Source organism: Zootoca vivipara, chromosome 2 (assembly GCF_965207765.1).
Source record: "Zootoca vivipara chromosome 2, rZooViv2.hap1.1, whole genome shotgun sequence".
NCBI lineage: Eukaryota > Metazoa > Chordata > Lepidosauria > Squamata > Lacertidae > Zootoca > Zootoca vivipara.
Genome location: NC_142584.1, coordinates 79,855,221 through 79,883,100, shown reverse-complemented (window position 1 = coordinate 79,883,100; position 27,880 = coordinate 79,855,221). Strand labels below are relative to the sequence as shown.

Sequence of the window (27,880 nt, the reverse complement as noted above, 5' to 3'; positions counted from 1 at the left end):
TGAACTCAGGAAGCAAAGTGGTGTGGGGTGCTGCTGGATTAAATTGTTGTGCTTACTACTAGTACTACTACTACTGCCACTAATACATATATATGTATATCTGCAGATTGACCAGTTGAAGCAGGAACTTTCAAAGAAAGAATCAGAACTTCTTGCCTTACAAACTAAGCTTGAAACCCTTAGCAATCAGAATTCAGATTGCAAGCAACACATTGAAGTGCTTAAAGAGTCACTTACTGCCAAAGAACAGAGAGCTGCCATACTTCAGACCGAGGTAAGGTATTTTATTAGCATCTAATGCAGTATAAATGTTTAGTTAATGGAGTGTGTCAGAATTAAGAATGATGTATTGGTTACAAATCTGTGCAGAGGACAAAACCCGACCTTTGAAAAATTGGTTACGAAGTAGTACAATAGCTTGCGCTATTAGCTGGTGCCAGACCAGCCCCGTAATACTTTTGGACTGTCTTCTGGATTTGATAGCAGGTGGCCCTTTGCTGGAATTGGAAGGTTCTAGCAGGAAGCCCACAATAAGTGTATGCATTTTTGGAATTTAATCCCTCCCCTTGTTGCTAGTATTTTGTTCAGTTGCTTCCATTTATCTTTTACAAGGCTGTCTTAGTTGTGCATTTGGATTTGGCACACAGTTCAGACCAATATACACATTTGTATAAAGAAAATAATCACTTGACTGTCAGGGGAAAATGTGTGAAGGGAACACTGCAGATCTCTGCAAGCTAGAGCCAAATGATACGTTATGTGGGAGATATGTGCAGTTACTCCTGAGTTTTTAAAAATTGCAGTGCAGCTAATATGGGATGGTGAGGTGAACGAGCTCTAAATTTGTTGTGGGGTGGGGTGAAGGAGTTGCTAACTGTTCTGCTCTCTGTGTCCACAGTCCAAGGGGGGGGTAGGATAGGTGGAACTCATTGGTTTTCATACCCAAGGGTGGAAAAGTAACATAAGGAAGGCAGTTTTTTAAAGAAAAATGCCCCCACAATCAAATTTGTAACTCCTCATGGCTGCATTAAAGCCTTAAAAACACACAAATGTTGGTAGTATGCATTTCCTCTCATTTGGCCCTCATAATCCCACCTGATAAAATGAACGCATCAGTATTTAACCCATTTTTAGTTTTTCCTAACTAGGTGAAGGAGAATGTTCTGTTGCATGTTGTGTATAATACTACATCCTCTTTCAAATAAAGGAATAGTAAATAAAATCTAGAGATTATAAATCTACCACCACTGGAGAATAATACAGTGGCACCTCAGGTTACAGACGCTTCAGGTTACAGACTCCGCTAACCCAGAAATAGTACCTCGGGTTAAGAACTTTGCTTCAGGATGAGAACAGAAATAGTGCAGTGGTGGCGCAGCGGCAGCAGGAGGCCCCATTAGCTAAAGTGGTACCTTAGGTTAAGAAAAGTTTCAGGTTAAGAACGGACCTCCAGAACGAATTAAGTTCTTAACCCGAGGTACCACTGTATCCATAATTCAAAATGTAGGCTTATTCTTAACTTCATAATGAAGGCAAAAGAGAATTGAGCTTTCAAGGTTGCCTTATCTTTAAGCCTGCAATATTTAAATTGCTATGCTTTAAACGGAGCCTGTGGTCCTCCAGAGATCGCTGGACTCTAACTTTTCTCAGTCCTAGCAAGCATGGTTGGTGATCAGGGTGATGGGAGCTGGGAGTCGTCAACATCTGGAGGGCCCATCCCTGCTTTAGACTTTAAAGTTTGAAGCCTTTTCTGAAGATTCATATTATTCTAAGATATGACATTATTCAAGTCAGGGCCTGGCATCATGCCTAGCAGAAAGGCTGTGTATAACTATTAACTCCTGATACAAAGGGTTAAATGATGAGATAAGAGTGGTCCTTTGGAACGCCCTCCCATCAGATGTCAAAGAAATAAACAACTATCTGACGTTTAGAAGATATCTGAAGTCAGCCCTGTTTAGGGAAGTTTTTAATGACTGATGTTTTAATGTATTTTTAATCTTTTGTTGGAAGCCGCCCAGAGTGGCTGGGGAAACCCAGCCAGGTGGGCGGGGTACAAATAAATAAATAAATAAATATTATTGGATGTGGTAGATTTTGGTGGTTTGGACAGATGATACACCTTTGAACTCCACGATTACATGAAACAAAAATGTGTTTTTGAGCTACATGTTCTTTATAAACAACTTTTATCCAGTTATATGCCTTTGTTCACAAAGGGCTGTTTGCGCCAACAAAAGCTTTTATGAATGGAAGGGGAGGGAAGTGTTTTTTTTCTTTTTTTTGGCACATCCTCCCTTTCTCCTGTGGCCCCTGTCCGACAGCACCTGCCATGATATTCCAGAGCTCTTCCAACCCTCTCAAGCAGATTTTAGTGGAGAAGCAGAGGGGACTTAGAGTGAATTTGGGACTCTTCCCCTTCCATTTAAAGATCCCACTGTTGGATCAACAGCCCTCCATGAGTGAAGGAACACAATTGGATGAAACACAGTGTTGCTTAACTCATAACAAGAATCATTGCAATATCAACAACATTATATTGTTGATAATTCATAATATTTTCATAATAATCCTGGTATTATGATAACCAAGCCTAGTGCAAAAGTTTGTAGTCTACGCACAGCAACTTATATTACATTTTGAACAATTTAAGTCACACTTAAGTAATTAAATGACCTAATAAATTGATGTAGCTTTGAAGCACAGCATGCTCCTTTATGTGTTCCATGGAGGGCTAGGTGATTGCCATCCTATGCTTTGAAGTAAGTAGTGTGAGACTAATGATTTTATCAGACAGCATCACAAAGAGCTTTCTTTATTTTCTATCTTTAAGACTTCTTTGTAAAAGGAAATGGAGAAAGTTTCTTAATGGTGTCCACTTCTTGCAGGAAGCAATTTGGTTAAAATTAGCTGTAATTGTTCATGTGCAAGAGCTTTTTGGCAGCAGAACTGAATACATTAAAGGCACCTTTTTCTGAGGGATCAGATGGAAATGAGAGCCTCCATATGTCTAATAGGTTAATAGGATACTTAGGCTTAATTCACTAGTGCTTATTTCAGAGGAGAGTAGAACTCCAGCATAAACCAAGTACATGGCTGAATCTAGTGTGTTTGTAGAGGAATTTCTTGGTTTTCTGAATCTTTATTAGTAAATGATCATAAAACCCAAAGAAGATGCCTGTTTTGTTTTCTGTAAAATAATTTTGCACCATCTCTTTTGCCACATGAAGCCACGGGTATATTTTCAGAAACAAATTTCATCTTTGAATCGGCATGTTGTTGTTGTTGTTTAGTCTTTTAGTCGTGTCCGACTCTTCGTCACCCCATGGACCAGAGCATGCCAGGCACTCCTGTCTTCCAATGCCTCCCGCAGTTTGGTCTGACTTTCCCAACATCAGGGTCTTTTCCAGGGAGTCTTCTCTTCTCATGAGGTGGCCAAAGTATTGGAGCCTCAGCTTCACAATCTGTCCTTCCAGTGAGCACTCAGGGCTGATTTCCTTTTCAGATTGGATAGGTTTGATCTTCCTGCAGCCCATGGCACTCTCAAGAGTCTCCTCCAGCACCATAATTAAAAAGCATCAATTCTTCGGCGATCAACCTTCTTTATGGTCCAGCTCTCACTTCCATACATCACTACTGGGAAAACCATAGCTTTAACTATACGGACCTTTGTCGGCAAGGTGATGTCTCTGCTTTTTAAGATGCTGTCTAGGTTTGTCATTGCTTTTCTCCCAAGAAGCAGGCGTCTTTTAATTTCGTGACTGCTGTCACCATCTGCAGTGATCATGGAACCCAAGAAAGTAAAATCTCTCACTGCCTCCATTTCTTCCACTTCTATTTGCCAGGAGGTGATAGGACCAGTGGCCATGATCTTAGGTTTTTTTGATGTTGAGCTTCAGACCATATTTTGCGCTCTCCTCTTTCACCCTCATTAAAAGGTTCTTTAATTCCTCCTCACTTTCTGCCATCAAGGTTGTGTCATCAGCATATCTGAGGTTGTTGATATTTCTTCCAGCAATCTTAATTCCGGTTTGGGATTCATCCAGTCCAGCTTTTCACATGATGAATTCTGCATATACTGTAAGTTAAATAAGCAGGGAGACAATATACAGCCTTGTCGTACTCCCTTCCCAATTTTGAACCAATCAATTGTTCCATGTCCAGTTCTAACTGTAGCTTCTTGTCCCACATAGAGACTGAAAGGTACTGTAAGTCACGAAGTGTTGAATATTTGATATTCATGCATGTGTGAATCATCCCTAAGGCATGGAGGCTGATAAGGACATTTTTATACATGAGATGATCAGGCACTCCCATTTATTTAAGTACTTGCCATAGTTTGCTGTGGTCGACACAGTCAAATGCATTTGCGTAGTCAATGAAGCATTTTATTCCCTGTCCTTTTCATTTATGAATATTTTGGTTTTAAATAACCGGCATAAAGAAGGTTTGCCCTGACCTGACCTGACCTGACTGGGCTATAAATGATTTCAGGTTTGCCTTTGATAAACAGCTATCATGGAAAAAACACTACAGACAAATATTTCCCAGCATCTGATGTTATTTCTTAAATACAACATAATCTGTGAAATGCCTCCACTGAAAGGTACTGTAAGTCGTGAAGTGTTGAATATTTGATATTCATGCATGTGTGAATCATCCCCACATCCCCTGCAGCAAACTGAAAACCAACCATATGCACTATACACTTTTGAGTATATTCCTCTGTATAAAAGTGTTGATATTAATTATAATTTAAATCAATATTTATTTTAGTTTGTAGTGATGCCGCTTTTGCCAAGATCATTGGTATTGCTAATTAGTTACCTCTCCCCATCTAAAACACAAGCTTTTGTATTGAAGCAAACACCATACATTTTGAAACATAATCCCACAATTCCTCCATAGGTGACATATTGAGGCTCAAAGGAGGGTCTTTGTACGAGTGAAAAGGATTATTCAGAAGCATAGACTTAAATGATAGGTTTTCATGGAGTCGTCTGATATACACTAGTATGTACCTGGAATTATTTTGATTGAACTTGTAGGTCGTGCTAGACAGACAAATACCAGTCATGCTGTTGTCATGACAACTTCCTCATCATATTTTCTTGTCATTGCAATCTTGCCGTTCCCACTATGTGTGTGACATCTGTCACTTTTGAGAGAAAGAGATAGAGTGTTAATTAGATAGAGGTACCCCTGACCATTAGGTCTAGTCGCGGATAACTCTGGGGTGCAGCGCTCATCTTGCTCTATAGGCCGAGGGAGCCGGTGTTTGTCCACAGACAGCTTCAGGGTCATGTGGCCAGCATAACTAAGCCACTTCTGGTGAACCAGAGCAGTGCACGGAAATGCTGTTTACCTTCCAGCCGGAGCAGTACCTATTTATCTACCGTACTTGCACTTTGACGTGCTTTCGAACTGCTAGGTGGGCAGGAGCTGGGACCGAGCAAGGGGAGCTCACTCCGTCACGGGGATTCGAACCGCCAGCCTTCCGATTGGCAAGCCCTAGGCTCTGTGGTTTAGACCACAGCGCAACCCGTGTCCCTTAATGTTAATTACAGGCATGCTTGTGACTGAAAGAAGGAAGTTGCAAGGCAGTAAATTCACGAGGAAGAGAGGTGGATGAAGTCAAAAGCATGCTGATTTATTCCATAGAGAGACACGGCTTAATGATAAGGAAATCCTACCTCTAGAAACAGAAGGATAATGACTGTTTTGAATTAACTGCAGCTCAACTTGTGACGTGCACCTTGGTAGCCTTTGAGAGTACTATGAAAGAACTATATACATTACTGTATAAATTGTTTTAAGTGGTAAGCTACAGTAAGGCAACTATGAGAGTTAGTCATGGTCTATGGCAGGCATCCCCAAACTTCAGCCCTCCAGATGTTTTGGGCTACAATTCCCATCATCCCTGACCACTGGTCCTGTTAGCTAGGGATCATGGCCAAAACATCTGGAGGGCCGCAGTTTGGGGACGCCTGGTCTATGGAAACATAATTATACCTAGGAGTTGGACTCTGCTTATGTTTGCGACCTTCAAGAAAGTTTGAAAAATGTAAGACATGAAAAGATGAAAAGTTGAAAATCCGCTACTCTACCAATAATTTGTTTCTTTAATTAAAAATCACCATGTAATCAGTACATAGTGTGAGGCCATGTTGATGGGGAAATTTTAAAAAGGAGACAATCGGGAAACCAAAACAATGTACAGTGGTACCTCTGGTTAAGAACTTAATTCGTTCCGGAGGTCCGTTCTTAACCTGAAACTGTTCTAAAACCTGAAGCACCATTTTAGCTGATGGGGCCTCTTGCCCAGTGGGGGCACTGGGTGGATCTTTGCACCCCAGCAGCGCATATGCTAAAGGTGGCCCTGACTGCAATGGAATTCCTACTGCCTTTGGGGCTGGTCTGGAAGCTCTAGCTCAGGCATCCCCAAACTGCGGCCCTCCAGATGTTTTGGCCTACAACTCCCATGATCCCTAGCTAACAGGACCAGTGGTCAGGGATGATGGGGATTGTAGTCCAAAACATCTGGAGGGCCGAAGTTTGGGGATGCCTGCTCTAGCTGGTGTAGAATACAGCAGCTATGATGCTGAGGGAAGCAGACAGCATGCAACACCTCTGCTAAAACATCTACACCAGCTGCCAATATCCTACTGGGCTTGGTTCAAGGTGGTCTGGTACAATTACCACACACAGATGGCATTCTGCTTAAGCTCCAAGAGAATGGTTGTAGAATACTGACAGAGTGTGTCACACACACATTCAATTAATTTTCTCAAAGGATGGATTGGAAATTATTTCTTTACTCAAGTTTATTGAAGTTTCATCTTCCGCTTTTTTCATAGATCAAACATACTTTTCCAGCCAGATACTCCTAGTTAATTAATTGACACCCCAAACACTTATTTCGCCTCAAGCCCCTCAAAATAAAATCCCAGAGTTTTTTCTTGCTTGCTTCATCCTGTTCAGGTCTCCTCCAGCTCCTTCCTTCTTCTGCATCAAGCTTTTAAAAAGCAAGACTTAAGTATGAGCAACCCCTCATCCAAAAATTCAAAACTTATGTGAAGAAGGCACAGCAGAGACTGTATTTTTTGAGAATTTGAAGGAAAAACCATCTTCCACAAAAGCTGCTGCTTGCCTTCTATCACTGTGCCATACAGAGCGTGCTCACGTACGGTTTATGTGTGTGGTACGGAAGCTGTACTTCTCAGGACAGAGCAGGGCTGTGTAGAATTATTAAAACAGCAGAGAGCATTATTGGCTGCTCACTCTCCACCTTAGAACAAATCTACACCACCAGGTGCCATAGAAAAGCACTAGACATATCAAGAGATCCAACGCACCCTGGTCACCATTTCTTTCAGCTCCTGCCATCGGGACGGAGATATAGAACTATGCAGGCAAGAATGCGCCGTCTCAGGAACAGTTTCTTCTCTAGAGCGATTTTGGCCTTAAATGGAAAGCCTGGACTTTGAAGTCATCTTATTTTACTTATTATTTGTATTATATTTACTGTTTTTAATTAGGTTTTGTAATTTTGGATTATGCACAATGCTTTATCTGAGTGGATGTAGCAACCGAGTAATTTCGTTGTTCCCGCAAGGGGACAATGACAATAAAGATATCTTATCTTATCTTATCTTTTTATATATTGCTCTCAGGATGGCAGTTTGTATAATAATAATAACAACAACTATTATTATTATTATTATTATTATTATTATTATTATTATTATTATTATTATTACCCCACCCATCTGGCTGGGTTTCCCCAGCCACTCTGGGTGGCTCCCAACAGAATATTAAAAGCACAAGAAAACATTAGACAATAAAAACTTCCCTAAACAGGGTTGCCTTCATATTGTCTGCCTGGGAAACACACTTCTTCCCAACCATAGTAGGCACAAGTTCCCTGTCCTGCACTGCATCTTGACTATTTTAGGAGGAAATTGGCCTTGGAACAAAGCATCAATGTGCTTTGTTTTAATCCTAGTCACAGTTAATTTGTCTGACCATTTACAACTGTCACTCGAGCAAACAAAGGGCTGACTCAGATGGCCTCACAGAGGTGTGTTTTGCTTCCATAAATCACATGTTTGTAGTCTTGGTTCAATGCAGTTGTGGAAACTTCTACATTGGATTCATATGGGTGTCAGGTGGGATTGGGTAGTAAGTGGTTACTCCAGGGGCCTTCCCCTCAGGAGAAGTACCATTAGCATAGATGATTTCAATGTGATCTGGCTAATGGTATGGAAAGCTATCTAAATGTTTCTGCAGTTGTGTGGAGCGTAGGAATGTGGGAAATGCCTCCCCACCACATAATTCACACTTCCTGACCAATAAAGTAACTGAAAAGCAGCCAGCCTACCCTTCAAAATGTTCACCTCCCTGAATATTATAATGCAGTTCTCTAACCAAAAAGTGTGCACAAAAATATTCACCAATCCTTCCCCTCCCCGTCCCAAAGGAACCCAGGGAGGTAAACAACAAATGATAAAACAATGCAGCATGTTAAAACCATGATGAAATTCTTAAATGTTGATAATATTGTGTTCCAATATTAAATGTTGATAATATTGTGTTGATAATATTGTGTTAAAAATAATTTATTATTATTATTATTATTATTATTATTATTTTATTATTATTATTATTTATACCCCACTCATCTGGCTGGGTTTCCCCAGCCACTCTGGGTGGCTTCCAAGTAAGGATGTCAGAAGTAGACAAATCTTCTAAGACAGATGTCAAACCTAACTTGTTACTGTAGCAATTTTTTTGAGTAAGCATACACCAGAGAACTTCCATTTCATCCTTTTAAGCTATCTATCTTCTTGCCTCAACAACTGTTTAGTTGGAAGGATCTGTTCTTTAGTATAAGCTACTTGCAGGACAACGTGCATTTTACATTTTTGCAATTGCAGCGTACAAGAACATATATGAATACTGGATGCAAAATTTAGCAGCCTGGGAACCTTGGGCTTTATTAATTTTATTTTCTATCTACCTTAGAAACCTTATGGTTTTGTAGACATAGAGCAGGCACTGAAACATTGGTTATGAATGTGAGAAACCCAGGTTGGAATTCCTGCATAGTCATGAAACACCCTTGGACAACCTCGGTCTACTTTACCTTTCATGAGTTTTGCGAGTTAAAACACCAATCTGAATTTTTGCGGAACAGATTGATGTAAATAGAAGAAATAAACAATTCATTATTTTTTCATGATGTAGTTTCTTTGTTGTTGAGAGTGGGAGAAGCAATGTGCCATCTTCCCAATCTAAATTTCTCAACGTGCTATTTACTATGGGGAAATTCAAGCGTCTGTGTCATGGCTGGATTCCACAGTTAAATGTGCACCCCATTGCAATACAAATGGCAGCTAGGTGGGATTTAGATTGGAGAAACTGCAAGGGCAGCAGGAAATTTCCCTAGTCACACCACCACTTCCACAATCAATAAACAGTCCCCCACCATCTCATAGAGGGAAAACAACAACAATAGATCAATTGCTGTTCTCCTGGGGCAATGTTATTTGGCCCATAGGCACATTTGAATACATTACTAAAAGCTCTAGCAAGCTCGTGGGATTTGTAATTAGTGTAGAATTCTTTATTTTGTACTTGTGCCAACACAGAGAGTTTTTGGGGGAGTTGAATCAAACTGGGCTATGTGAATATATCAACAGTAACTGTGTACTTCAAGAGAGGAAAAATGAGTAAAGGCAAAGGGTACTTTTCGGATATGGATAAGCTACTTTACTACTTCGCTATGACGAGCTGGAGTTGTTGTTTAGTTAGGCAGCCTCAAGGCTCTAGTAAATGGAATAGCTGGCACTGACATACGGGAACAATTTTCTTAGTTTTTAGTTGCTGCAGGGAGGAATTTCAGTTGTTGAACATGGTGAGCCATGAAAGTTGTGGTTGTGTACTTGAGAAGAAGTTGTACTAATCTGCTACTGTGCACGGTAACACCTTATTAAAGATACTGTATTTGTTAAAGCAGTGTTTCTTGAAAGGAGACACAAGTTAATGGGCAGCCTCTTTATTAAAATAATAGTTCTATTACAAATGAACGGTATAGAAATTCTTCAAAGGCAAACTCCTAATTAACCCTTACTGAATCTGTTCTATAAGGAATTGTCAAGTCTCTTTGAAATGTAGGCTAATTTTGTTTGTGGTATGGGAAGAATTAGTTTGTAACAAAATAACTGATTCAGCATTGGCCACTTTGATATTTTCTTCTGCAATATGTTGCCTATCCTCGTTGTATAAGATTTATCAAATGCCTCTCTTTTATCTATTGATAACTTTCTATTGAAATTCTAGTAAGAGCCAAATCTAAATATTTTGTTCAACACCTGAATATGAAAACACTGTCCAAGTGGCTAGCTCAGTCGGATAGAGCGTGGTGCTGACTCCAAGGTTGCAGGTTTGATCCCCGTATGGGTCAGCTGCATATTTCTGCATTGCAGGGGGTTGGACTAGATGATCCTCAGGGTCCCTTCCAACTCTACAAATCTATGATTCTATGACATACCCATGAAATGACTGCATGCTTATTTTTATTCAAAAGTTAAGAGCTTCAATGAGTTAAAAAATTAAAACATTTAACAGTGTTTCCCACTCTGAGCTTCTTCCCTGTCCACTTGAACATGGGTGGATGAATATTTTTGATAGGAAGTATAGGGACAGATCCACAAGTGTCCCTTTCCGGTGGTGGAAAACCTTTACAATTTGCTATACCAAGGAAGCAGTTCCCATAGGTCTCCTGCCTCTCACCAGATATCCCTGGACTGCATTTCCCCCTCTGCTTGCCTGTCTCGTTATAAGGCTGGCAGTAGCAAGATGCGTGCTCATATACAGTTACCATACTTGGCTGGGATAATCTACAACCCATGGGCCAGTGATACACTGAGAAGATAATTTTTTTTCTCATCTCTTTCTCTGAAGCATATGCCAGTGTCTTAGGAGCACAACAGCTGCTCTGTATCCATAAAAGCCACTTTGTGTTTTCCCCTCCTGCCCTATTTTACAAGATCAGCTATACTGAGGATCAGTAGCAAAATGGGAAAGACCAAGCAGCTTACGTAGAAAACAGCCTTGGATCATGTTCATAATTTATTTGAAGATAAAACCCTAATTGAAGAAAACAGTTGCAAACATATGTTTATGTTGAAGCAGTTTTGCATCATTTATAAATGCAAACGTTAATGGAAATATAAAACACGCATTACCAGGACAACTTATTCTTTTTCGCTTTTTGTTTTATTTTGTACCCTGCCTCACACCAAATGCTTGAATTTGAGAACAGTGTTATGCAACACCCAACCACGCCACCCCCAACCAAAACAATATGCTATACTGGGATCCATAGAATCCTGGGTGTCTATACATACGCAGCACCAGAGCATCTCTATTTTTTCTTTTCCTTTTCCATCAGTTTCTCACTCTAATAGCAGAAACTGCTCCAAAAGGTCCCAGAGTTTCAAGAGTGAATCACAGAATCTCAGAATTGTAGACTTGGACCCTGAGGGTAATCTAGTTCAGCCACCTGCAATGCAGGAATCTCAACTAGATCATACATGACAGATGGCCATCCAACCTCTGCTTAAAAACTTCTAAGGAAGAGGAGTCCACCACCTCTCATGGGAGTCTGTTCCACTGTCAAACAGCTCTTACTGTCAAAAAGTTATTCCTGATGTTTAGTTTGAATCTCTTTTCTTGTAACTTGAATCCATTGGTTTGGGTCCTAGACTCTGGAGCAGGAGAAAACAAGTTTGCTCCATCCCCCATGTGGCAACCCCTTAGATATTTGAATAAGGTTATCAGCTCTCCTCTTCGACTCCCCAAGTGCTGTGAAGGGATGAAAAAACTTTGTGCATACTGCTTTAAACCCTGCCACTCCCTATCTCTATGAAATACATTAATTGTTGATAAAATATAGCAGCCCTCTCCCAAAACACTAAATGCCAGCCATCAAAAGCTAATTAACATTGAATATGTTGGTGCTGTGGGTTAAACCATAGAGTCTAGGGCTTGCTGATCAGAAGGTCAGCAGTTCGAATCCCTGTGACGGGGTGAGCTCCCGTTGCTTGGTCCCAGCTCCTGCCAACCTAGCAGTTCGAAAGCACATAAAAAATGCAAGTAGACAAATAGGAACCACTACAGCGGGAAGGTAAACGGCGTTTCCATGTGCTGCTCTGGTTTGCCAGAAGTGGCTTTGTCATGCTGGCCACATGACCTGGAAGCTATACGCCGGCTCCCTCGGCCAATAATGCGAGATGAGCACGCAACCCCAGAGTCGGTCACGACTGGACCTAATGGTCAGGGGTCCCTTTACCTTTACCTTTATGTTTATGTAGTTCTATTTTCATTATCTTTAGATGTGTATTATCATGTTAATGCAATAATTATATATTAATGATACTGAATACTGAATATAGTGGTACCTCCGGTTGCGAACTTAATTCATTCCGGAGGTCCGTTTGTAACCCAAAAGCGCTCGTAACACGAGGTGCGCTTTCGCTAATGGCTCCTCTTGCTGCTGGCGCGCAACTTCCGCTCGTATCCCGGGGTAAAGTTCACAACTAGGGGCATCTGCTTCCGGGTTAGTGGAGCTCGTAACCCGCAGCGTTCGCAAGGAGGATGGTACGTAACATGATGTTCCACTGTACTGAGGTAGGGAAAGAGAGGCTGTGCCTGGTGGGCTGAGGTGAGGTGCGGCCCCTGCCCCTCGCCGCCCTTCCCTCACTCACCCATGCAAACTCGGCAGAAAAGGTGTGTGTTGCTGTCTGAGGGGCTCTCCTCAGGTGAAAGGACCGGAGGTCAGCCAGTCAGTCCTGCGTGATGGAGCTTAGACCTCCCCTCCCCTCCCTAACTACACTACAGTGGGGAAGTGCCCCACCCTCTGCCTCTGCTGCAACCCTCACAGCATTGGCAGTGGCAGAGATTCAGCCAGAACTTCCCTCGCCATGAAACGGGTGGCAGGGCTCACAGAGAGATGCTGAGCTTCCTGGCTCAGGGGAGCTTGGAGCTATGCACCCGGAGAGAGTGGTGCTGGGTGAGGAACCTAGGGGACGGGGCGGGCAGGGGTAGTTGTGTCCACACTCCCCACCTATCTCTACTCCACTGCACACACACAACCCGCCACCCCCCAACCCGCAAGTGCTTGGCTAGTGACAGCCTTGCTCTTTGGCAGGAAAAGAAGCGGCTGCTTCCGCCTCTAGGGCTCCCAAAACACATATGCTTTTTTCATCCCAAACAAAACCCCTCTGGACATTTTGACTTTTTAACACTCACCCCGGACACTATTTTTGTTCTTTGAATCCCAGATATGTCTGGGAAAATCTGGACATATGGCAACTCTATGTTAAGTGGTATCTGAATGTTCAGGCAATTTTTCAGAATGCAGGATATCACTAAGGCTATATTGTTAGTGCGAAGCCGGAAAAACAGAGTAGTACTGCTGACCATTGCTTTTATTATGTAGCTGTCTGTACATGACCAAATAAACAGTACCTAAATCTTAACAGCAAACAAAATTCTAATAATTCTGACACATGTGGGCTTTTAAAAGTAGGTATTCCTGGTACTGGCTCAGCCTTATCTTCTCAACCAAAGCTGTAACCTGAGGATGCCCTAGAAAATTATAAGAGTATGTTATCTGAGCAGGTTTATAGTGGACAGGTTTAGTCAGGAATGGAAAGAGGCATGTGTTTGAATTGTCTGGTATTATGATACTGCTTTTATTGAACATTTGTGGCATATATTTTGTCTGTCAGATTATTTAGCCTTTGATTGTAACCCAGTGCAAGATGCTGAGGATGAGCTAAGAGTCCAAGCAAGTCAAGTAGTAGATACCCCTTAGGGGTGGCCTATCATGTATTTAATTGCCAAGTGAAGTGTGTGGGCACCTGCCAAGTGGACATACCTTAATAGATCTCAAGAAAGGCACTGCTGTCAATCAGGCATTGGCCACAGAGAGATTATTATGAAAGATTTGCCTCTTCACTTGGGTACCACAGGTATAGATTTGCATTGTACCTAGATGTGAAGGAGACACATTTGCCTTGCTTATCCTGTGTTATTTCTGGTGAACATCATGGAGTATGAAATGGAAATGCCATGCGGCCCATATTGGAGTGTTATTAATGAAAAAGTAATATATATTTTTTTAAAAAAAGAAAGAAATGGAAATGCCTATCTGCAGTAGTGGCAATAGATGGCTATGGGCTGGGAAGTTGTTGCTGACAAGTTCCTTGGTGTGTAACCATAGCTTGCATTCAGCTCTCCATGACACTTGATGGCGCTCAACATGACAAACAAGTCTATTGCATGAAGTGCGAATTGGCCTTGACTCAAGATTGGTTTACTTAATTTGAGGAGTACAGTGAGGAAAAAAACATTGGCCCAATACAGAAGGCTTGGGTTGAATCATCACAGCTTAAAACCAACAAAACTCCTCACTATGTATGGTGAAATATTTAAAAAATGAATATGAGAGCCGAGAGCATATTTAAACAAGGGTTGAAAACCTCCTGGACTTGATTGACTTGAATTAGCTTGATTGCATTTTATCAATTGCAGCTGCTCTATTTAGCATAAAAATGCAAAACATCTAAAAATCATTTGCCTTGCAGCATAGTAGAAAGATGTTTTTGCTTAGTTTTAAAGATGTTTCAAATGTGTATTCTATACAGATTCTCTGAGACTAGATCCAGAACATATCTAGTTACAGAGAATTAGTACAAATTTTGTAAACTTTCAGAAAATTAATTGAAGAAAAAATGCTGCATTTTGAATGGCATATTTAGGCATCTTTAAGCCTTTAAGTGGTGTAAATTAAGCAATTCAGAGATGTTTGTTACAGTGTCATAATTAAACATCTGTTTCTAAAGACTCAAAGAAAAATCTCCAGAACTTTTCACATAATATACAATTAGTTTCACTTGGCTGAACACTGACCTGCTTCAAAGAAAAATCCAGAAGTCATGTAAAACTAATTTTCTGTCAAAATTAGAGGAAAGACTTTTAGCCCATTATGGTATATTGCAAACTGATTTTGAATATTTCAGGGAGAAGAACAATGCTCTGGAATGCCTAGTACTGAAGCTCAGGGGCATCCTTATCTCAGCTCCAGGGGCTGCTAAGAACTGCTGCCTCTCCCTCCTTGTTTTGTTTTTGCTGTTTATGGGATGTAGTGTTCTAGCTTTGCCTTGATTGTCTTAATTGGAAAAAAGATAGTAAGCACAAGTTGGGCAAAAGCATTGCAGAAGGTTGCACTAGAGCATCTTTGTGGTCCCTTCCAGTAATAATAATAATAATAATAATAATAATAATAATAATAATAATAATAATAATTTATTTTTTATACCGTGCCCATCTGGCTGGGTCTCCCCCACCACTCTGGACCCCCTTCCAACTCTCTGGATTCTAATTAACAGTTCTCGCATAAGCTTGTGACAAAAAAGTATCCTTTGAAAACTGGGATATTTTCCTATGTATGCAGTGCAAGTGTAGAAAAACAGTGGGTGACATGGATTTTTAAGCCATTGCTGTTCATTAGATGTGTTTCTTTTTACAAGAATTATTCCTATCATGTTTACCACATTCTCCAGCCTGCAAATTGCAATTTTCTGTAATTTAAGTTAGCAGGGTGATATTTGCCAATGTCTAGAATCTGGATCCCTGCTATTCTTATTTAGTGAAAGCCACTGAAGTGACTACTGTAGGCATAAATGTTAGCAGTTTCTCAGCATATCACCTTTAACTTTATCAAGTCCAGAAAACAGCTCTTCTGTTTTCTGTTTCGGTCTGTGATGATATTATGATACTGTTAAGTATGTGATGATAAATGTAATTAAATTTGCATAGTGCAGGACCCCAGGCAGTTAATCTCTGGAAGACTTACTATTAAGACTCCTTCTGTATGCTAGCATTGTCCAGTTCTGTGAAATGAACCTTCAGTTTTGCAATCTTTTGGAAAGATTAGAGCAAGGAGCTGAAATTCACCCATGTGCAGAGTAATCTGTGCCTGGAAATAAGATTATTCTGAGAATGCTTTCCATGAAAAGGAAAACAGAACAGGAATGGTATTTGTTTTGTTTTTATATATTCAACATTACTTTAATGGCAGATTTATAAGACTCTTGCATTAATGTCACCTTTCAGTGATTGGGAAATAAGTTTTCATATCCAGGGTCTTTTATGTCACCGTTTTAGTAAATCTGCCTTCACATTGCATTTACTCCTGCTGTAAATTACTTGTCTCCTGGTTATTTCTACAGTGCTGCATAGAGTCATTCATACTTATATTTATGTATATAAATCAGTTAAGGAGTGTAATACTGCTAGTTCTACAGAAAGATGTACACAACTCTTGTGGTATACAGTGGTGCGTCGATTTACGAAGTTAATCTGTTCCGAAGGCATCTTCGTAGGTCAAAAAAATCGTGAGTCAAAAAATGCAATTGGAAACACGATTTCCCATAGGAATGCATTGAAAACGGAAAAATTCGTAAGTCGAAGCAACCCTATCTAAAAATTCATAAGTCGAAAAATCCCTATCTAAAACCTCCACGGTTTTCTTTTGGATGTTGAGACATTCGTAAGCGCGCGGCCATTACCCCCATTCATAAGTCGAAAAATTCGGTTGTCGAGTCGTTCGTAAGTCGAGGTATCACTGTATCATTTCAATGGGTTTTAGACCCAGTTGTGGCATGGATACCACCGTTGTTACCCTAATGGATGACCTATGTTAGGAGTAAGACATGTGACCAAGTTGGTTCTCATCGAACCTCTAAGTGTCTTTGATGTCATTGACTATGGTACCCTCCTGTACTGGCCACATAAATGGGGTGTTAGGATAGTTATAAGCTGGCACAGTACCAAAGGGTAGTTTGGGGAGATGACTATTCAGATTCATGGCTTTGGAGTTACAGCTTACTTCCCCTGATCGGGACACTATACCTCTGTGGATAGCGAGGACGTGGGTGGTGCTGTGGTCTAAACCACTGAGCCTCTGGGGCTTTCCAATTGTAAGATCAGCTGTTCAAATCCGCATGATGGGGTGAGTTCCTGTTGCTTTGTCCCAGCTCCTGCCAACCTAGCAGTTCGAAAGCATACCAGGGTGAGTACATAAATAGGTACCACTATTTATAAATAGGTGGGAAGGTAAACAGCATTTCTAGGCACTCTGGCATTTGTCACAGTGCTCTGTGCACCAGAAATGGTTTAGTCATGCTGGCCACATGAGCTGAAAAGCTGTCTGCAGACAAACGCCAGCTCCCTCGGCCTGAAAGCGGAGGTGAGCGCTGCACCTCATAGTTGAATTTGACTGGACCTAACCATCCAGGGGTCCTTTACCTTTACCTTTACTTCTCTGAATGCAGCCACAGAATAGTGTTAGCTTTTTATGCTGCTGCATCATACTGTAGACGCATGTTGACCTTATAATCTACTAAGACCCCCAGACACTGCTTTTTTCTGGGGACGACGATGCAGGGGTACGTCTATCCCTAAACATTTTGTGAATCTAAGTTTGGTCTCATTGCGGGGCAGTATTTCAATATGAGTAGGAAAATGAGAGTACCCCTAGACATTTTTAAAGAAAAAGAAGCACTGCCCCTAGATCCTTTTCACGTGTACTACTGGCCAGTCAAGTGTCTCCCGCCTTATATTTATGCAGCTGGTTCTTCCTGCCTAAGTGCCGAACTTTACATGTGTCCCTATTGAAATTCATTTTGTTAGTTTGGGCCCAGTTCTCCAATCTGTTAAGGCCATTTTGAATCCCATTTTGAAAGGGAATGTCAAGGAAGTCAAATACGAAAATTTGTAAAAAGCTTGGAGATAATAGAAACTTAGCTAGAAATTACAGTGCAGATATGGAAAGACACCACAAAGTCCACAAGGATGCCATTGTGGTTAATGAGCATTGTCAAGGAAACTGTTAGAGGTAAGAAGACTTCAGAAAATGGAAGTTTTGCCCAAGGAAAACAGAAATGAACACATTCTTGCACCTAGAAGCCATACAAAATACAAGCAGTCAATAAGGGATGAAGGGAGGGTAAAGGATTTGAGGAGCATATCACTAAACCAACAATGACAAAAAATAAATGTTTCTAGTTTTGTTTTGTTTTAACCCAAATCATCCTTTGTAATCTGTGTGGAGGAAGAATGTGTTAACTCTTTTCTGTTCTGTTTTTTGCCAGCTCAAAATCTCTCTTACCAAGCTGCCCATATCTTTTCTGTGCAGCTCAGGGAAATTGAATCTGAGCTGGTCAAGGACCATAGAGAAAAGAGTTAAGTAGTTTTTCTTCATGGCCTCTTGCTCCAGTCAGCCTTGCAACATGCCCACACTGCTTTGGGCAAGGTTATATTTTATAATTGGGGAAAGTGTTTTCTTTTTCAAACTGCACTAATTTAAAAAGAAGAAAGCAGCTGGTAAATATATAATGTTCAATAATTTTATGGCCACAGACATTCACAGCATATAAACACACCACAAAACTGGCTATGGATCAGAAGCTGATTTTTTAAATAATAATAATAATAATAATAATAATAATAATAATAATAATATATGTGTAAAACAAACATGGTGAGATGATGGGGTGGAGGGAGGATGGACCAAGTGCTAAATTTGCTTCTGATTTTTTTCCTCAGGAAAAATATAACCCTTAAAGTGAATACAATCATTGATACATTGCTCTGCAAGTTAAAGTGTAAAAAGTATGGTACATATATATTTAAATAGCAATTCTATTCTTAATGCTGCAATTGTATTCAGATTTTCTTGTGAGCAAGCCTGATTTAATACAGTGAGACTTTCTTCCGAGCTGTAGAACTTACTGCGGTAGCTAACAGTGCCAAGATCTGATAACTGCTGGTGTAGATAGATGGTATCCATGTGAGTGACAGCTGTCATTCCTTGTAAGAGAAGAATTTCTGCCTTAGCACTGATAGCATATTTTCATATGCTATCATGGCATGTGGAAAAACTCATAATCTTACTTGTGTGATACTATCTACATTCCTTTACGTGTCAGTAGATTTTATTGGGGAATACTGGAGTGTTCTGGAAGAACAGAATGATTCCTGGGCCATGCCTTGTTTTCAAGTATTCCTTTTCCTTCATGGGATTGGAACCAAACATCAGTTGTCACTTATTCGAGACAAGTACAGCAGGATATTTTTCTAGAACTAGTGCAATTTCCTGAGAGCACAAGCTTGGCATTTATATTGTGCTTGCATGGTATGAAAAACACTGCAATTAGACTTTTTTGTGAGGTAGTAACTCCAGGGGGGAAAAAGCAATTAGATATTTTACCATCTGAATTTTGCATCATACCAGTTGGAGAAAGATAACGTGGACAATCCACTTTCTGTATTTTGAATTATTTAGGACCCACAATTGATTAACGGAATGCCTTCACAGCCATTACACTGCTGAGAAATGACCTAATTAGGTAGCCTTTACTCAAAATGGAGCTTTTAATTAAATAATGAGAACACCTCATTATAGTATCATATTTCTGTCAAATATAGAATTCAGGATCAGAGTATAAGTGAGCAGACGTAGGTTACATAATGTGGTGCAGCCATATGTAAAATGCCGTACTGTACTAATTCAATAAGTTATCTAGTAACACAGTGGTATTGGGCAGAAAGTGAAAAAGCAACGTAGTATTGGTGAAATGCTTCCAAATTTCTCTCTTAGTTTCATCTGATGGCACTTTCAGGTGGTTCATATTTTTCAACGAACTACTTCATTATTTGCGTTAATACCCAACTTTCTTCCATCATGAAAGGTGGCATGGATAAGGTTCTTAAATTTTCCAGTAAGTGTCTGGACCCAGAGCTGCCTAGATTCATCCACATAGTTGATGCATTATGTGCCTTCATACCATTCCTATTTCTCCCTCTAATGGTTGAAACCACTATGCGGTAAGTCCACTATGGAGTGGAGCCATTCTGATGCAGTGGCTAGAGAGCTGTGTTCTCAGTCATGAATCTCTCTCTCTTGCTGGGGCTTGTATGATTCAGCTCTTGCAGCAAGAGCCTCCTTGATTAATCTCGTTTGATATTTTGTTGGGACAGAGTAGGTATCACCCACTTGAAGGGACGTGCCTTTGCTCAGCCACAAGGGTTTTTGTTAATGGTGACCAGCGACAGCAACAAAAAGAGGCTTAAAGGGCAAAAAGAAGAAGTATCCCCCCCCCAGGTATTATGTGTCAATCAAGCCTCCTAATAGGGGTCAGCAAACCTTTTCAGCAGGGGGCTGGTCCACTGTCCCTCAGACCAGGGACGACTATATTTTTCTTTGGGGGGGGACGACGAATTCCTATGCCCCACAAATAACCCAGAGATGCATTTTAAATAAAATGAAATATTCTACTCATGTAAAAACATGCTGATTCCTGGACTGTCCGCAGGCCAGATTTAGAGGGTGATTGGGCCGAATCCAGCCCCCGGGCCTTAGGTTGCCTACCCATGTACTACACATCCAGGAACGTGCATTATTCATTCATATGTTCTCATTTCTGTGTAATGGTTTTAGGATATAATAAACCACTTAGAGATTTTCTTTGAAATATAAAGTGGTATATAAATTACCTAAATAAATGGATCAGGTCCATCAAGTCCAATATCCTCCCCCCCCATTGGCCAAACATATGCCTGTGGGATGCCTGCAAATTGGACATGAGCACAACAGCCCCCTGCTGACTTGCGACTCCCAGCATCTGGTCATCTGAAGCATAATGCTCTGGCAGTGGAAGAGGATCATAGCCATTGTTGGGCCATGTCATGGCATGAAGGATGCATGCTATGTCTTTTAAGGAAATGTGGGGTGCAAGAAACCCAGGTTTGACATTTGCTGTACCCTCAGCAGATAGCTGCAGCCAATCCCTGATAAGAGTAGCTATGATACATGTTGTTTTCATATAAAAACAATTGCTACATTCAGTATTCTGGGTTGTATCCAATGGTGGCATTAGGCAAGTGGAAGTCATACAAGGCTGGACATCTGGCTTTCACTTATTCTCTATAAGCCATGACCCTGAAAACATAGTTCTTGAGGATGGAATTGGTAGGGGAGTGAAAATAAATTGTCCCGCCTTGTATAAGCAGAAGTGCTCTTGCTTGCCTAATGCCACCCTTTAATTTTTAAATGTACTCCTAAACACATTGGTTGTAAACCTTGAAAAAGTGTGATGTGTGAAGGAGGCCTGCTCAACCTTATTCTTCATTATCAGTTATGTAATAATTTCCCTTAAAAGCGAGAGACAGCAACAATTTACTTGGGCAGCACATCAAGAAGCTCTGACAGGCTCTGATGCCTCTCAGTTTTTTATCCTTTGCATCAGTAGTTTTCTTCTTAGGAATCTATGCATGTACCTACTCATTATGTGTGTTGGTTCTGCAACAGATTAGCAACAAAAGGTGTTGCTGATTGCTGGGAGTTTCTGCAGGAAACGTTGGTAGCCAGCAATACATTCTATTGCTCCCTGTTATACGGAAAATTGGAATTGCTTTTGCAGTTTATAAACATAATGCTGACATGTGACATCTATTTTAAAAGCTTACTATGATTTCGTAATATTTTCTGAAAGATTAGGACCTGGGAGTTTTTGCTCAAAGTACAAAACTTTCACCTTTCTTGCATGCACAGAGGAAAATTATGTAAAAACTCTCGGTTTGTACTTTTCCCTGTATATATCTTATGGTCACACTAAGTCATCAGGTTTAGTTATCAAAAAGCAGAGTATTTTTGGATGACTCTTTTCTTTGGCAATTTCCTGTTCTCCATTCATGTTTATCTTTGAACAATTTTCATCTGTCAGTTCCCATTTCTCCAGGCCTGCTAGTTTGTTACGTTTATCAGTTGTGAAACTGAAGATCCAGCTGGCACATCTCAGCTGAGTGATTCACTTCTTTGGCTGCAAACATTTCTGATCTCTTGATAACCCTTGCTCACTTCTTCAGCTCACTTCTTTGGAGAACCATTTGCTCAGGATAGCTTGCTGTCAGGTTTTTATAGCTGGCTGGCACCAGACGCTGACTTTCCTTTGTATCTCGAGTTGGAAGCAGCTGTTCAGCTGTTATCAGTAGACAATATTGCCAGTGGCTGAGTTCATTTTGGGATAACTGTAGAGTATTGTACAAGGACCACAACATCACAAGAAAGCTAGCTATAAAACGAAACAGAAATAGAGATATGCACTGCTTATGTTCACTACAGGCGTAAGGATGCTTTCACCATCTGCCTGCAGTCAGCATCTAGGGAGCATCTTTGAGAGCACTTTCAAATTTCTCCTATTTTTGTTGGATATTCTTGCTTGCAAAGCTGAGTAAAAACATTTTTAATTTGGCATAAAGACAGTTATTTGATGTGCTTGTCTCAAAAGGTAGAAGAGAGTGGAGATTACGTTTTCCCCTTGGCTAGCACAACAGTCAGCTGGTATTTGTAATAATAATAATAATAATAATAATAATAATAATAATAATAATAATATATTTATACCCCACCCATCTGGCTGGGTTTCCCCAGCCACTCTGGGTGGCTTCCAACAGAAATATTAAAATACACTCATTTCTTAAAGATTAAAAGCTAGGACATGATTAAAAGATTAAAAGTTACTAGGACATGCTTTTGTACCATAAACTTACAACCTCAGTCTCAATTTCATCCCCCCCCCCAACCATTTTTGTGTTAATTTATTACACTATATATTGTTAATCTTTATATACAGTTCAGGGCAGAGTATATGTGCAGTCCAGGGTTGATTGGATGCTCTTGGTGGGGGAAGGTTCTTCAAGGCTCCCCAGTTCTCCCCAGTTAAAGCTGTTGCTTCTGGCACATTTGTTTTCAAAGGGCAAGTAGAAGCTGCTTTCACTATGTGCACACAAAAGTTCTCAAAATGCTGAAGGTTTTTTTTAAATAAGAACAATAAAACACTTTGGAAACTTTTTTGTATTAAAAAACCACCACTTGGGAGGTTTGTAGTCCTGCCCCCCACCAGATTTACAAGACCAAGTTTATACTTTGGCACAAAAAAACCCAATATAACTGTACCATTTAGGAATCCAACGTTTTAAGAGTGCCAGGAACAGGTACGTAGTACTGTAAAGTAGTGTAGTACCCAAGATGACCCTTGTGTACGTGAATGTTTGGGAAATTAGATACAAATGATAATGTTTTACTGGGCATTGAAATACAGTCAAGAGTGTCTGTTTCCTTTCATCGTCAGCAGCTTCTACAATCGTGAGCCCTGACATTTGTTCCAGCATGTCCCTGAAATTAACATGATTGGGTGTGTGTTTAGACATTGCAAGTGATGGACTGAATTGTCGTATCACATTGCTCTCATGCAAAATTCAGAGCTTCATCTCCAACAGTTTGCTGACCTCACTTTTGGCAGTGTCTTTGAACAGGGCTGAAGTCAATCCTGCGGTGCTGAGGATCTTTATTATAGTCTCTGTGGGAAATGTATATGCATACACATCAAGCTGGGAGTTGTGTTTTCATTAGTGCTTAACTGATTGCTGGTCAGCAGGGCAGTGATGAAAGTGCTGAAGCTAAATGGAGAGAGTGATATCATTGCGTCCTATTTTCCCTGGATGCTGCTAGGATGCTAGCTGCTCATCTCGTTCATGAGTTCCATAGCACTGCTACTAACTCTGGCTGTGCATAGCTTATGTAGAGGCAGGTTTGTACCAGAGATTGTTGGCCGTGTTGCAATGAAACAAAAGCATAAACTCACTTGAAGGCCTGTCCTAATGCCACATGAATCAGTAACCCAAGAGCTATGTTATTCATCAGCTCAAAGACTTGTTTCCTGGAATGCCCTTTTTCTTCTATTATACTACTTCCCCCAATCTCTCCCCATGAGGTGCAGTTGAGTGTTCTGACAGCCTCTTTCAAGATGATAAAATACCAAAAAAAAAAAAAAAAGCAGGCTCCAGTCACAAGGTTATGCCTGAGGGGGATAGCATAAACCCCACCATCAACTCTTGCATTGTTCTTACTATTAGCTGACTAACGTAGACAGGGTCGTGCTGCTCCTGGGGAAAGACCATTGGAGAGAATAGAAGCTGTGCTGTCCCAGTGATTTCAAGATTAGTGCCCAAGAGTAGTCTCTCCCCCCTCCCCCCAGATTCCATTTGGATCTAAAAATATGGCCCCTAGATTGCCCCACATTACGGGCTTAGACGAATATTTGGACTGGCTCCCGTTAGGAAAACTAAGGAAGGGTCCATGCTGGATGTGGGAAGGACAGATAAACTGACCATTTGGAGTGGCACATTTGGCTTCCGAGGAGCTATTACACCAAAGCAGAACCCATATTAGCCAAGATAGCTAATAGAAATAGTAAAATAAAAGTGCATTTCTGCTTCTTCTTAACAAAGTGGTTATTAGCAGTAGTTATAATGGGAAGATGGGACCCAGGTGGCGCTGTGGGTTAAACCACAGAGTCTAGGGCTTGCTGATCAGAAGGTCGGTGGTTCGATTCCCTGCAACGGGGTGAGCTCCCGTTCCTCGGTCCCAGCTCCTGCCCACCTAGCAGTTCGAAAGCACATCAAAGTGCAAGTAGATAAATAGGGACCACTCTGGCGGGAAGGTAAACGTCGTTTCCGTGCGCTGCATGACCCGGAAGCTGTCTGCGGACAAACGCCTGCTCCCTCGGCCTATAGAGCGAGATGAGCGCCGCAACCCCAGAGTCGGGCACAACTGGACCTGACGGTCAGTGGCCCCTTTACAATGGGAAGAGGCGACAATCATAGACCTTTGATATTTGTAAAAATCAACAAGCTAGAAATAGTTTCATTAAAGTTCCCACTTTTGCCAGGTTCCTTTGCCTTAAATAATTACCTGCCATGAAGAAATGTCAGAGTTGAAGCTGTCCCCGTTCCCTGCCTGGAACAGTTTCACTGGCTAGTTTTCTGCTTGTTCCATTGCTGATCAAGGCAGAGGTTCTCAGTTGATAAAAAAAGTTAGCAATTGTTTCAGAATTTCAGGTTTATGAAACAATCTCCTGATTCGAAAGCCTTCTTCTCTAATATTGTAACTTTGAAATCAAGCATGAACTCCGCATCAGGTCTGCCATTCTGTGTAGAAAATTCTGCCAAGAAAATACTTGGAGACAGAAGTTGCGAACATAGTGCGTGGCTAGTCTTGACAATTTTTTGCACTCATGCAACAATTGAAAATGGGGCTCTGATTACTAGTAAATTAGAAAGTGCCTCAAGATAGCTTGCCTATCCCTAATATGTCTGATGAAACCATGTTTTAGACTAAAGTCTGTGCTGTAGTGGGGGTGGGGAGGTAGACTAGTGACTATAATATTTGTTTGAATATTGTGACCACACAGAAATAAAGAGGCCAGGCCCCAGATTGGGTGAACTGGGTCACATGTATTTGCTTGAACACAGCAGATCTGCAGTGGGGGGAAACTGGTGTAGGATACTGATTGATTGCTCATAACAAACAGTAGGTGAACCAACCTTGCCAAGGCAAGGCCAACCTGCCTTCAGCCCCACCACTTCAGGTAAGTAAGGAGGCCTACCTGCTTCACCAGCCTTCTGGGGCCCAACAGCTATGAACAGTTATTACATGTTAGCTCCAAAGCAGCTCTCTCCCATGCCGGAGAGTCCCATAGCCCCGAAGGCAAGTCTTCACCCTTTAAAGGAATGGAAGTGCTCATCAAACCATAAGTACAGTGGTACCTCTACTTACGAATAACTCTACTTACGAATGTTTCTACTTACGAATAGAGCTCCGTCCGCCATCTTGGATGCGGTTTAGATAGGATTTTTTCTACTTACGAATTTTTAGATAGGGTTGCTTCTACTTACAATTTTTTTCTCCCAATGCATTCCTATGGGATTCGACTTACAAATTTTTTCGACTTACGAATGTGCGTTCGGAACGCATTAAAATCGTAAGTAGAGGTACCACTGTACCTCATAACTTCCACAGCCCAGTGTGTCCAATTAACCTTTCTAAAGGTTTCTCCCTGCTAACTGAACCCACCACCAAATCCATACAGAGTAGGCAAAAAACTCCACCTCCAAGGTCAGTCATCTGATAGGCAAAAAATTCCTACCCTGGGTGGTATTCAGCTATGTTTTACGCACAGTGACCCACTGAAATGAATGGGTTTGACTAAGTTAGGTCAATTAATTGAGTTTTGAATGCCACTGTCATAAATGGTGTCCTACAGTGACTTTACCGGAGGGTGCTACAAAACTGAATACGCCAAAGGAGAGGTGGTGTGGGCTTGTATGACCTCATATAACATAACCGTCCCTAGCCAGCATAGTGTGTGTCCACATGTGAAGCCCAAACACCATTCCTCCCTTTTTCAAATGGCCACAAAGGCTGCTTGCTGCCCCAGTTGCTTCAGGCATGATGGCAGCAGGATTGCGGCATGAAGCAAACTAATTCAAATACCTTGTTCAAATTTTGCATAAGTGTAAGGGTGTTGTTGCGGCTTCTCTTCAGTAACAACGTCCGAGTCTGCTCTGTCTTTAAGAGTTTTATTGTGCGTAGTATTTACAGTGCAGATAGCCCAAAAACATGACCTCTCAGTCACTCGCAGAATCCGGGAGTGGGCGTTTTTGGCTACGGGACCAGCATAAGAGTTTGGGCACCCTGAAATGCCTCCTCCCGACCTTACGTTTGGTGGCGTGCCTTAACTCGGGCGCCGGAAGGGGCTGCCTGCTCCCCTCCACCTCTTGGTCCTGGCGGCGCAGGGGCTCTCCCACATCGCTGAGCCCTGACACCTCCATCCCACTCACTTCCTGATTCCCCTCACCTGACCCACTGCTGCTGCTCTCACTGGGCGAAGTGCTGGTCAGCAAGAGGGGAGGAGGCTCCCTGTAGAAAGGCCCCCTGACAATAAGTAACATAAATTAGCTTATATTGTAGATGGACACTGATACACCTAATTTAAAATATTTGTGTGTGTGTGTGTGTGTGTGGAGAGAGAGAGAGAGAGAGAAACAGAGAGAGAAATTTTGTTTGGCATATGAAATATACTCGGAGTCGAGAGTGAATTTCATGCTCTTTATTCAGCTCATAGTCATCAAGGAGGAGAAGAGAAGACGAATGGCTCTTTTCCCAAAACCATCTGCTTATATACATTATTTACACAATGGGCCTTGCGTGATTGGCTACTTCAGGGCTACACCTGTGGGCCAATTATATTGTGGATTGACTTCTGCCTGCAGCCTGATTGGCTGCTCCTACAGGCCAATCAGGTAGCAGATTCACTTCTGCCAGCCGCCTGATTGGCTGCTCCAGCAGGCCAATCAGGTTGCGGATTCACTTCCACCTGGAGTTGGATTGGGTAGCTCCCGCTGATTCTGAATCCTATTGTTCTAGGATTCAGCTCAGTACATAACACCCCTCCCCTCTAAGTTCCAGTCCTGCCCGGGAAGTTGCATTCGTAGTCCCCAAGGTCTGCTGGCCGCCTCCGTGTGCGTTGTGGCCTGCGGTGTTCCTTGGTCAGGGGTTCTGGTTCTGGCTCGTGTTCCGAGGCTGCTGGCTGTGCCGGGGCTGTCTGGTCTGGCGCCACTGAACCACTAGGTTGTAGCTCTGGTTCCGGTGTCCTTCCAGCCTCGGGGCGCCCCTCTGTGCCTACTGCTTCTGCTTCCCCTGCCCACCCCTCTCGCTCTACAGGCCTCACTGCCCTGCTGTCCCCTTGGGACCCCTCTGTCCCGCTCTCCTCCCGGGTTCCTCCTGGGAATCGTCGCCGTAGCTGGTCGCAGTGGCGGCGCCAACATTGCCCCCCTTCCGTTAGTACCTCGTACGACACGGGACCGGTCACCTTGGTGACTGTGGCGGGTACCCATGCTGGGCCTG

General features: G+C 41.7%; 1 protein-coding gene across 1 annotated transcript in view; it reads left to right on the top strand.

Moving 5' to 3' along the window:
* Positions 1 to 27,880, top strand: part of ERC2 (ELKS/RAB6-interacting/CAST family member 2) — a 391,348-nt gene that overhangs the window by 154,368 nt on the left and 209,100 nt on the right. The window contains exon 6 of the mRNA XM_060271028.2: positions 107 to 274. Within this exon, the coding sequence (XP_060127011.1) occupies positions 107 to 274 (168 nt within the window). The remainder of the gene's footprint in view (positions 1 to 106; positions 275 to 27,880) is intronic.